The sequence below is a fragment of the Phalacrocorax aristotelis genome, chromosome 3 (assembly GCF_949628215.1).
Source record: "Phalacrocorax aristotelis chromosome 3, bGulAri2.1, whole genome shotgun sequence".
Taxonomy (NCBI): domain Eukaryota; kingdom Metazoa; phylum Chordata; class Aves; order Suliformes; family Phalacrocoracidae; genus Phalacrocorax; species Phalacrocorax aristotelis.
Window position 1 is genome coordinate 41,466,278 of NC_134278.1, and position 12,532 is coordinate 41,478,809.

The 12,532-nt window shown below is 38.8% G+C and overlaps 1 protein-coding gene across 2 annotated transcripts in view; it reads right to left on the minus strand.

Moving 5' to 3' along the window:
- Nucleotides 1-12,532, minus strand: part of MDN1 (midasin AAA ATPase 1) — a 106,469-nt gene that overhangs the window by 71,518 nt on the left and 22,419 nt on the right. For both annotated transcript variants that reach the window (XM_075087277.1, XM_075087276.1), the window contains exons 15-29: nucleotides 12,462-12,522; nucleotides 11,697-11,908; nucleotides 10,298-10,401; nucleotides 9,133-9,277; nucleotides 7,979-8,075; nucleotides 6,226-6,339; nucleotides 5,438-5,585; nucleotides 5,165-5,275; nucleotides 4,195-4,346; nucleotides 3,538-3,716; nucleotides 3,007-3,215; nucleotides 1,757-1,903; nucleotides 848-989; nucleotides 586-720; nucleotides 371-509 (exon numbers count right to left, since the gene is read on the minus strand). In XM_075087277.1, the coding sequence (XP_074943378.1) occupies nucleotides 371-509; nucleotides 586-720; nucleotides 848-989; nucleotides 1,757-1,903; nucleotides 3,007-3,215; nucleotides 3,538-3,716; nucleotides 4,195-4,346; nucleotides 5,165-5,275; nucleotides 5,438-5,585; nucleotides 6,226-6,339; nucleotides 7,979-8,075; nucleotides 9,133-9,277; nucleotides 10,298-10,401; nucleotides 11,697-11,908; nucleotides 12,462-12,522 (2,095 nt within the window). The remainder of the gene's footprint in view (nucleotides 1-370; nucleotides 510-585; nucleotides 721-847; nucleotides 990-1,756; nucleotides 1,904-3,006; nucleotides 3,216-3,537; nucleotides 3,717-4,194; nucleotides 4,347-5,164; nucleotides 5,276-5,437; nucleotides 5,586-6,225; nucleotides 6,340-7,978; nucleotides 8,076-9,132; nucleotides 9,278-10,297; nucleotides 10,402-11,696; nucleotides 11,909-12,461; nucleotides 12,523-12,532) is intronic.

Sequence of the window (12,532 nt, forward strand, 5' to 3'; positions counted from 1 at the left end):
GCGAATATGCTCTCAAACAGAAAAATGTCACAATTCCCCAAAAGCAGCCTCTCCAGTGAGGCACAGTAAGACTCTACAGTGCACCTTGTGAAAGGTGGGAACAGAAGTCAGTTCACCTCATTACTACTTTCTACATAACTTTTGTGTAGTTATACATAATGCAGAACATCCCATTAAAGACTTGTCCTGAAAGAGATGCAACTGCTTCCCTTCAGAAGCAAACTGCGAAAAACAGCAGCTGCAAGTCTGCTGTGACAGAGTCTTAAATGTCCCACATCAAAGCAGCACTGAAGCCCACACAATAATGTTGTGCCTGACTCAGTGGCTGGTGCAGCCCTACAAAGAACAGCATCATAAAAAGCAAGGTTACCCGGTGTCGCCCACCAGCAGTACTGGTTCACCAAACTCCAGGGCTCGTCCCACCAAGACGGCAAGTCTCCTCATCCCTTGAGTCCAGACAATATGGTTAAAATCTCTGTCCATCACTGACATCTGCATGGAGGATTTAGCTGCACAACACAAAGCAATCCATAAGCTTCAGTCACATCTAGAGAACTACCAGTGTGGTCCTTCTAGGAAACTCACCCAGTAGCTTTTTGACGCTTTCCCCTGAGAAGAGAGACCCAGGATGTAGTTTCTTCTTGAAGTGTTTTTCAAGGACACTCTGAATAACATCCACCTCCTCCTGTTTCCTGACTCTGCCTGCCAGAAGCATAAAACCTATAAAACAGAAGAAGAGAGAAAGCAATTACTGCCTGGCTAATCAGCCAGAAAAATTTATACTTAAGAACTAGAGTTAGAAAGTAATTTTAGAGACACTGTAAAGACCTGATGTAGCAGGGCTTACCATCATTTGCTAAGTGCTGAAGCCAGTCATACTCCTTCTCCAGCTGTTCTGCCAATCTGTACCTCTCAGCCCAACGAAACAGATCCCGCAAGGTAATGAACCCATGCTTCCCAGCAAACACTGTCGAACCTCTGCGGTAAGACTGTCATAAGAGCAAAACATGAGCTGTTTTTTCATGAACCTGTCCAAATACTTAAAGCAGAGCTAATCAGTGCTCTCTGATGTGACACTTCTTCAAACAAACTGTATTAAAAAAAAACGCGGTCACAACTCCCAAACTCAAATTACCTTTAAGTGTATTTGATAGGTACCAGGAACAAAAGATAGATAATAATAAATAAAAATACGAAGAAGAAAATAGGTACATGGAATAAAACAAAAACCAAGCAAAAGATTAGATTCTACACCAAAACCTGTGTTAGCACTCTGAAGCATGCTCTGGTTTGTGCTGCTGCAATTGCTTTTAAATACAAGATAGTTTTAGCTACATATTAAATGTCTGTTAAACGCAGGAATGTCATAATGCATCCAAAGTTATTGGTTAAAAATACCAAATTTAGCATGACCCAAAGACAGCCGCAAATCTAATACTGTACTTTGATCCAGAGCAAGGGATTATTCTACTCATCAAAACCCAAAGTCTTTGGTTTTTTGTTTTTTTGGTAGGCTTGGTGGTTTGTTTTTTTTTTTTTTGCTGTTTAGCTTTCTTTCAAACCTGACATCACCTTCTCTATTCTCTATCTTAACCACTGAACCAAGTACTTTGGAAGGTTCTCTTCCATCAGTTATGGTTTAGGGTTTTTAAACTTCTGCCAGTTAGCAACATTTCCCCCCTCAAAAGGAATTTCTATTACTTTGTGCTGAAATATGTTTGCATATCATTGACAAAAAGTAGAAAGACTCTCATACTTGCAGGTCTAACATGACTTTGACAAGCTTGCTGCAATAAGAAGGTGGCAAACTGCATCGCTTGTGCAGGATGGTTTCCAATTCAGCACTTGGCAGTTCATCAAAATGCAGTTCCACAAAACGGTTTCTGAAGGCTCTGGACAAAACCTAGAATATGAGAAAATACTGTTGCTTGAACTTTTTCCGTTGATATTCCTCATGTTATATATCTTTCCTACACATCCAGAGGAAATATGGGTAGTGTCATAGCATACAAAATTAGCACATACTTAAACGTTGAAAGAAAGCGTAAGAGACAGCCCGGATGAGGACAAGAGCTTTAAAGTGTGTTGTGTTTTAACTGCAGCAGGCAGCTAATCACTGAACAGCCACTTGATCACTCCCTCTATAAGAAGATGGGGGAGAGAATCAGAAGGGTAAAAGTGAGAAAAACTCATGGGCTGAGATAAAGACATTTTCACAGGTAAAGCAAAAGTACATGTACAAGCAAAGCAGAATTAGGAATTCATTCACTGCTTCCAACCAGCAGGTGGGTGCTCAGCCACTTCCAGGAAATCAAGGCTTCATTACGTGCAATGGTTATCTGCGGAAACAACCACTGAACATCCCCCTCTTCCTCCTTGTCCCCCCAGTTTTTAGTGCTGAGCACAATGTTATATGGTGTGGGATATCCCTTTGGTCAGTTGGGGTCAACTGTCCCAGCTGTGTCCCCTCTCAGCTTCTTGTGTACCTCCACAGCCTACTCGCTGGCAGGGCAGTGAGAGAAGCAGTAAAGGCCTTGACACTGCAAGCACTGCTTAACAATAGTTAAGACATCCCTGTGTTATCAACACTGCTTTGGTCACAAATCCAAAACCGAGCCCCCTACCAGTCACTATGAAGAAACTTAACTATTCCAGCCAAAACCAGTGCAAAATGGACAACAAAAGCGTAAGTCAAGTCTCTTCTCTAGTGCTATTGAGCAAGAAACGCTGAGTCAAATATAACATACGTGAACTCCAGTTCAGTAAAGCACTTAAATCTCAACTACTCAAAATGATTTAGAACTGTGGTATCTGCAAAACAGGCAGCTAACCTGAACAGAACCCAGCTGTACTGAAAGCTAGTCCACAGCCACCTCAACTCTCTACATCTTAAAGAGCTTCATGTTAATTCTGTGCTACACATCAGAAACTTTTCACATCACACTTCTATGTATGAGAGAGATTCATTCCCTGGAGTTGTAGCTACTCAAAGGAGATTATACAGACCTTTCTGCCACCATAGAGTCCTGGAGGATTCTGCGTAGCAAACAGCATGAAGCGAGGGTGAGCTTTGACAATTTCCTGGGTCTCAGTAATGAACAGCTCCCTGTTATCATCCAGCAAACGGTTCAGAGCCTCCAGAACATCAGTAGGAGCTAAATTCAGTTCATCTAGAACAATCCAGTAACCCTTTCTCATTGCATCTATGAGAACGCCTTGGAGGGAATAGAAGTTTAGTCAAAAATCTAAAACTAAATGTAACAGAAGCAGAAGCATGTATTCAGACACTTTTAGCAACCAGTTTGCACTCAAAGGGAAGCTACAGTATTAAGCTGTTGAGTTTTTTTCTTTATATGCAATAGGACAAGTATGACGAGACAAACATGAACTCTTAAGAATTCACTGAAATTCACAGAAGTGATTTATGCAACTACTAACTTTATGACAGATCATCCCTCCACCATAATAAAACAGAAAAGGAAAAAAAAGCAGTGAAGCGAGACAGGCATTTGCAGTAAATATCATATGCTCACCCACCTTCCTTAAATACCAATTTCCCAGAGGCATCTGATGTATAACAGCCAATATATTCCTGGATGTCAGTATGCTCATGATTGTTAATCCTTACGCAATGGTTCCCAGTAGCAGCAGCCAGCCAGCGAATTAAACTGGTTTTACCAACAGAGGTCTCTCCTTGAATCAGTACTGGATGAGTCCTAAAAGGATAACCAAAATAGTGGTTTGGAAGCACGAGTCATATCTTTCTCATAGATGAGATATCAACGTTATCTGAAATTTTCAGAAATCTATGTTATCAAACTACATTACCAAAATATCATACTACTAAACTCACTCCGAGTATCCAAGATCATACACTAATAGGGGAACATAAGTAACTTTACCCCTGAATGCTGTCCAGGAAAGTTTACATTGCAGTGCAAAATAAGTAGGTTATTTTAACTGCAATTTTCTAGATTATCATTTAAATAAAACTAGGTACAGCAGTAAAATGGTTTAAGGAGACAAGAAGTACCTGTATAAATTCAAGTCACTGTATAATGAAAAGATAACTATGAAGTAGAAGGCAAACAGCCATTACTCATGCCAAACAAAGGCTAGACAGGCACCCACACTTGAGGCCCAAATAAACATCTTTAACTTAGCTTTTTAATGGAAAAGTTGAAACAGACATACCCTGCAGACACAACTCTGGCAATGTCTTTCAGATTAAGTTTAACTGAAGGGGTTAGCACATAGGTCTCATCTACAGTAGGCTCCTTATCCCCAGCTGAAATCCAGTATCCTTCTATAAGTATAAATCTCCCTCCTTGGGGTTTTGGTATTTGCTAAGGAGACATGTCAGAAATAACAGATTATACAAATGAGTTTCAGTTTGCTAATGAAGACAACTACTGTTACACAACTGCAACATAATCTTTAAGAAGTCATTCTGAATTAACCCCGAGCACTCCTGCAGTAAGCACTGTCCCCTTGTCACAGAATACAAATTACAGGAAAAGCCTGACCTGATTATTTCAAGGTCATGAAGCAGGAATCTTTGCCAGTGCCATGAAGATAAAAATATCTCAAGAGTCCTAGCACAGACTTTTGAAGTATGCTTCCAAGCAGGAAAATGGCTTTTATCTTTTTATCTAATATGAAGGGGTTTATTCTGAAACAAATATATCTCTCTGACAACTGGCATCCCCACCCCACCAGCCCAGTCCCCCATGCATACTCAATGCTGGGCTCCCAAAACTAGTGAGATTTTTCCTTTCCCATTAAGAGACAAAGCACAGATGTTTGCTTCTTATCAATACGTTCTGCATTCAGAATCTAAAAATAAAAAGCCTATGAAAGCTCCTCAAAAGCCCGTGAAAGCTTTACAGTTGGAGTCACTGTATCAAGCTGCCCACACTCCACAATGCTGTGATTATTCAGACTTCCACATTTTTTCAAATTAACAAATAAACTAGCTAACATATGGGCATTTCAAGCAGAAGTAAAAAATTATGAAGAGGTTTTTTTTTTTTTAGTTTTTATCTTTATAACATGAGAAACAGGACTGCAAGAAGGAAATGTGGAGGAAAAAGGCAAGAGAAGGCAAGTCAAATTAAATTCTACTCTGAATACTAAACAGCTCTATACGGGCTTAGTTACCTACCTGCTTGAGAAGGCTTTTGATGTTGCCAGAGACTATATGCTGACAAATTAGCTTTTGAACTACTGGGTGAGAAACTCTGTCAAGCTGCGTCAGGAAACTCAAACAGAAGCCCTAAGAAAAAGAGATATTAATGAAAAATCATTAGGAAAAAAAAGGCAAAGATTAAAGAATTGTTTCTGGTTCAATACTGCACTTAGAAGAGAGAATTTTCCTTTGCCCAAACAGTCTTTGTGGTGAATACACACTGAAGCAAACCCCAACGTAGATAATCACCTCATACAGTGAGCGTGGTATGCTGCTACATGGATTAGATGCTGCAAATCTCAATGCCCTGCAAAGTGTACGGAGACTGTAGTGAGGTCTGTGGCCAGTTCCATCCACCAGCTTTGCTTCTGCTTCCTTTCTCACAGATAAATAAAAGCTGCAAAAATAAACCAGTTACATAGTGCTGTTACTGATCAGAGCATTGCTGTAAGGAATTAAACCCAAAGTATGAACGCTTAAGCTTATCTCCAACTGTCACTTTTTCTAAAAGCTCCAGGTTAGGAAAGCCATGCCAAACTCTGCCATCTGTACAGTCAGTGAAGCAAAGCAACAGAATATTTTAGAATCATATTTTTGAGGGAAAGTGATATACAGAAAGTGACTATGGACTCAAAGTATTCTAAACATCTAACAGTTCTTCAGGTGAGATCATACACCTTAAACTAAGGGAAAGTAGCTTGATAAATACACAAGGCTTTCATTAGTATGATCTACAGAAACAAACCATTTTAATCTCTCAGATGGGAAAGAGCACTGCAACAACAATGCTTTTTTAACTGGTGCCACCAAGAAAGCATTTCTGAATAAGGAAAAGTGAATCTCCTCCACACAAGTACAGAAACCTTGAGAAGGAAGAGGCGGGATGTCTACCTTCTTTCATTTCCTAAGGCTATGCAAACTGCTGTGTGGGGAGCAGTATAGTGTTTCCCAAAACAGTCTAATCACAGACTACAGTTACACACTTTATTTTTGTGACTTGTTCCATCAAGGATTTCAAGAGATTACAACCAACTTACCTCACAATTCCCTGTACTGTATTTTTGTTCACATTCAAGCCTCTCAGATAATCCATGATAAGAACTTGCAAGTCTCCTTCGTTTCTCAATTCTTCTACATAAAGTTCAGTAAATCTGCAAGAATCAAATCAATCCATAACACTCAGACATCTGACAATATTTAAAAGAAAAAAAAAATAAAATCAATTCATCTATGATTCTCATGGTATATTACATTTAACATTTTGTACACAGCAGAATATTGACTTCTCAAACTACGGATAGATAAGACTCAAGAATCAGAGTAATTTAAAAGTATTAGTAACACCTTATTTCTAAATAATTAATCTAAATTATTTTAACTTAGTAGACTGAAAATGAACTACGGGACTGTATTTTTGAAAATTAAACAATTTGCAATAGACACCCAAACGTTATGGCCTGAACACTGGAGCACTGACACAGCAGGAGCACTTTTCAACGCGGACTCTCTAACAGTCTCTATTTAAAAAAGTGAACACTTACGGGATATCACTTAGTCTAATTTTGTATTGAGTAGCATATCCAGAACTAGCATATCCAGGTTGTTTTCTACTTTTACAAATATCCAGCTCAGCAATGATAAAATAAGAAAACTTGACAATAAGCAAAGGAAAATTAGCAGCAAAACACATACTCAGTGAAGTTCTGAGTATCTTTAAATGTTTCGTGTTTGGTATACTGCACTGGCAGCTCTAGTTAATGAACATATTTCCAACAGTTTGTTAGTCCAGTATGTTCGCATCAGGTGTTGAATGTGAGTCTGCAGCCCTTCCATACCATGCATTTCAACGGCAAACAATAGCCCAGGACACACCACAGCAAACTCAAACAACTAAGCCATACTATTAACTTCAGAGGGGTGGATATTTTTGACAAACGCAAATATAAATTCATTTAAACTTAACAAGCAATGCTGAAGCTGAACTCTCCTTTCTTCTGTATTACACTTACTTTCTTTCCTCTCACTACTAAGCCAGGAGAGTTTATAGCAATAAAACCTTACTTTGCCACTATTAACTGCAAATGACCAGTTACATATAGTAAGTGCATCTCTACAGTCTTGCACAGTGTTTATGGCTCTGGTAAAGGACTACACGTGCAACTTTTGGCACACATGAGGGAAACAGCATCAAATACAAGTAGAAGGTCTTTGCATTCAGGAACAGGTTGTACTGAAGAATGGATTCACCACAACTCCAATTTCTTGGGCACAGCTTAAATGTCTGAAGATCAAACCTCAAATATTTTGAGTATCACACGTCTGCTCCACCATGCAAACCACCTTCCTTCTGACTGAACAAAGCTGGATATACAGTTTTTTGCAAGCATCATCAACACTTCTGAGTTATCAAGGGAAAGGCTATTAAACAGACACAAAGCACTTGTCTTTATTATCCCCATCAGGAACATAAACTGCTGCAGTCGCATTCCCAGGTGCTGAGAGCGTAATTGTAAAGAACGATCACTTCCCTGCCCCCAGTAACAACACTCTACCCTACTGCTAAACCATTTGTTCATGCTCAGCTACTGTGCAGAAGTACTTTCCTGATGCTATTTCATGAAAAACCTTCACCATGATGTGGAAAGCATCTCTTCAGGAAGTTAATTTCAGTTTAGACTTATATCCTCCAGCTTCAAATAAGGCATTCTTCACTGGGTCAACTTGTGAAGCTGGTTAAACTCTGAAAAAGACATTGACTAAGTATTTTGACACAGAATCATTATTTCCCACCTGTTTCTTATTCCTGGAGGAAGATTTCTCTTTCCAACATCTGTAGCTGGATTCATGCATGCAAACAAGCGAAAGTCAGGGTGACGGACAAGAGGCTCTAAAAGAAACAGAAATAAGAAACATAAGGTTAATGCTGAACCGAGGATACTTATTCTTTTAAATGAGGTATATTTCTTCTAAGCAAAGCTTTGTATTACTGCACTACTCCATTTTTCTTAAAATGCCAGGGTGAAAAGTTTTCAGAGAATAACCCATCTCATTTTATCAGAAGTTTCTCTGCATCTTTATAACTGCCACAGGCAACTGAAACTCTGACTTTTCTTTGTGCATAGCAGGATGTTTTAACAGCACTGAGTATTTAAAAAAAAAAAATATATATATATGAAGTCCTGAACTGTTGGGACAGCTGACCCAAACTGGCCAAAGCAATACTCCCTACCATATAACATCATGCTCGGCAATAAAAACAGAGTAGAGGAAGAACAGGGTGGTGATTTTTGCCTTCCAAGGTGGCTGTTGCTTAGAGACTGGCTGGAATTTGGTGCGCTTGTGGGAGCTGGTTAGTGACTGCCTTTGCATCACTTTTTTCACACAAATTTTCCTGTGGGGGATGGTGGGGTGGAAGGAATGAGTGAGCAGCTCTGTGGGTGCTTAGCTGCTGGTTGGGGTCACCCCACAAGAAGGGCTCAGAAAAAAATCAGAGGCCTTGTCCCTGTATTTCTACCCGGAGAACAAATAGATTCTCAGGATCAGTGAAAGACAACTGCTACAGCAGCAACTAAACCTCATTTCCCATGCCCTTAGACATCAACTTAGCCATCAAGCCACCTCAACTTTATATATATTAAAAAAAGACACTCCCTAAAGAGTCTTTAGAGGCAGCAATGCTTACTAATGCCACTAGGTAGATCTGCTCCTTGTAGAATCCAAAGAGGCAAAAGCTAAAACAATTTTTGCTGAAATCTCCTGAGCTACAGTGAATTAGAGCTCCCACTTCTTGCACAGAAGTATGAAGTCTAGAAAGAACACATTACTCTTTTTTGCACACGTTCATTCGTATGGCAAGTGTTATCAATTTATTTTGAGCCATATAGGATAGGAAATTCAACAAACCAGATAGCAAGATACAGCATAAGCAAGCACAGAAATAGTACCTGTATCTCCTCTGTCTAGTAACACCAGTGACCCAGATGATCCTTCCAATAAACCACTCAGGCACTCTAAAGTCTCTGCTGCAGCCAAGTTAATCTCATCCAACAAAATCCACTCTCCTTTTTTTACTGCTTGTGCCAGAGTACCCTAAAAATAAGATCAATTTGTTAATCATGTCACCAGCAGCGATACATCAACTAAAGCATCTGTATACTGGAAATACTTGTTCTGCAGTCCACGAGTTGATTAGACAAATGGCAATTCCAGACCTTTTACAGCAATAGCAGTTTTACTGTTCTCCCTCAATAACAGCTATTATTTTGCAAGTCACAGAAGTCAGACAGTTATCACCATTATCAGCTACCATTTAGACTGGCTCAGATTTAACAGAATTAAGCTCTTGTATTTGTGCAATGCTGCCTGTCGGTGATATCCATCACTGTAGTGCATAAACTTCACTGACACCACTATGAGAGTAAAGACAATTTATCTGAAGAAATCCAAACAAAGATACAAGCAATATTATGTTCCTCAGGGAACTATAACTTATTAAAATTATACTTAAGTCAAGGGTTCTCCAACTATTTATATAGCAATTTTTTAGAAAGAGGACTGATCAACATTTAACACACTTTACGCAGAATTTGACAGCATATATTCAGACTAACAGGGTGACAAGGAATGAACATGCATAAGCCATCAGGGTTTCCCCTAACCACACGATGTCATTACAGTATTATGCCATGGGTTTGAAATATTAAAAAAAACCAAAACCGCTAGATAAACAGCACAGATTCTTAAAGTTAAATCCGTCACAGGAATCCCCAGGCAGAAACATGACCTACTGGAGACTGGTCAAGCTGTTTTTTCTAATCTCATACACTTGAAAAAGATAGTATGACATACTGCTGATACTCTTTTCTCATACCAGCCCTAATACCTATTATACAGCATTAACTAATGTGTTAACGCAAAACTTTCCCCCACCTCACCCCCATCTAACCACCGCCTCCTTTAAGTAGCACACTTCGTTCCACAGAGTTATCATGGAACAAGTTTTACTTCACAGCAAGATTCTTGCCAGGAAGTTATTTATATAATGCTGATTGCAGAGTCTTCTACATGCTCCTCCTTCTTCCTAGCATCAAAATGTAAATCTCTAAATACCTCAACAAATGCAAAGAGAAGTGCATTTTCTGTCATTTTCATCTGTTGATGAGCATGGTTCAGTTTAAGACCAAATGCCTCCCACTTTTCCTTCAGTGGTGAGCCTGTAAGCAAAACAAATTTAAGCTTGTACCATCAGAACAATAGCACAGACAATGTTTCACAACAGTATTTTGATCAGTCTGTTTCAAGCACAGATACAAGAGCAAGCTTGGCTGAGCAATGAAAACATTCAAGTTCTACAGATGACAGCTCATGAACTGAAAAAAAGTTGCTGATTTTGAGGGTTGGTTTTTTTTTTGTTTTGCTTTGGGCTGTGTTTTTGTTTTGTTTTTTAGTTTAGCTGAATGCTATTGACATCCAGGTACAGATAGTTTGCTATTCACTCCAGGATGTTCTAGCTTAGGAACAAATACTTATGATGGCAATTCACTTGGTTCCAATATGACCATTACCACTCTCCAATTCCCTATCAGTTATGACATTATTTACTATTGCACTTATTTCAGTTGTTTGTTTAAAGTCACAGCCTGAGGTATATAGAGCATCATAATGACTTAAGTTGCTAACTTTGCAAGTTACAGATTTTGGCTTGTCTTTATTTTAGGATGGTCAATACTTGCAACAAGCATTTTTTAAAACCTCATCTTTTTTTACATTTGTGGGCATTTAGTTCAATACCTGTATATTCAGAAGAACCAGATAAAAGAAAAGGGGAGACAAGGTTCATAATTAAGTTTGTTTGGCCTATGCTGAATGAAAGCTACCATTTCATTGTTCAGCAGGTCTAGAATCAGAAACCACTCCACACAAGGCAAAGCATAAATATTGCCTCTGTCCCAAATAGGTTGCAAAGTATGAAACAAAAACCTTCTATTACGTTGGGGTTTTTTGCTGTTATTTTGTTTTGCTTTATTTTTAAAATAAGATATATTTGTGAGATCTAATGAGGTTCCAGGACTGAAAGCATACATGCATTCATATGGAAGACTGCCACACAGAAAACTAGGACTGTTCACCAGCACAGCAAACAAGTTGAGTGTTGAGTGGAGATCAGATGTCAAGGGCACCATAGGTCAGAGAAATCAACCTTCACTCTGTCAGGCATAGCTAACAGTGATAGAGTAGGAAGAAAAAACATCTATTCTAACAGTACTTTGAATGTCTTGTTGTAGACAGAGATTACATTTTTCAAAACCAGGAGAAAGACAGTAATAAAAAGGGATGAAAGAAAAAAAAAAACAACAAAAACACAAAAACAAACCCCACACCAAGAAAAACCCAAAACAAAACCTCCCCCCCCCCCAAAAAAAAAAAATCAAAGAATTCATCACTAATTGTCTACTCTCTACAACGGTTCACCGCTAATGATGTGTGTTTGATCAGTCTGAATTCTCACCAGATGCATTTTCTTTTGCTTCCTTATTAATAGCAGATTTATGAATATGCTGCATTAGTTTTAGCAGATCATGCCAACGTTTCTGCCTGTAGCAGGTCTGAATGTGTCCCAAGAAAGTCTGATTTTTCTTTCTAGAAAACGTCTGAGAGAAGAGTTCTTCAAAAGACTCTCGCAGAGGTAGCCAGATCAACTTGTTATCCACAGGCTTGTAACTGAAAAGAAGCAAAAGATTAGTTACTTATTTGTGACACAGGGACAGGAACTAGCATCTGTGAACTAACAAAAACAGCTACTGAAACAATACTGTCCATGAAGGAACTCTGGTGTCCATAGTTTTTCACTGAACTAATGAGCGAAGTAAAACTGCACATATTTAAATGCACCTTATGTGGCAATTCTATAAAGACTGATAAGTAAAATATTTTTACACCTACCAACAAGTATGTCCAGTGAATATTATATCACATTCATATTAAACAGCTTAGCCATATTTAAAGAGACATTTAAAGAGACACAGAGAGCGTGCTTTTAAATTACTTCTTCACGTACACATGAAGAACACACAATTCAGTGAAACTGCTTCTGTTCTTCAGCAAGGACAACAAGGTTTCTGCATGCAAACATGTTTCTTAGGACATTCAATGCTACTATGAAACAGATACGTGTCTAAAAACAATTCTTTGACAACACAACTATACTCGTGTAAGAAGGTTGTTCTGATACTGTCAATTTGCAGAACAGAGAAAGCAGTAGTCAGTGACTCACCCCCCTAATAGATCCCCTGTGTCACTTTGTTGGTTCATGTTGATAACCCTCAGATGGTGTCCTTGAAACAG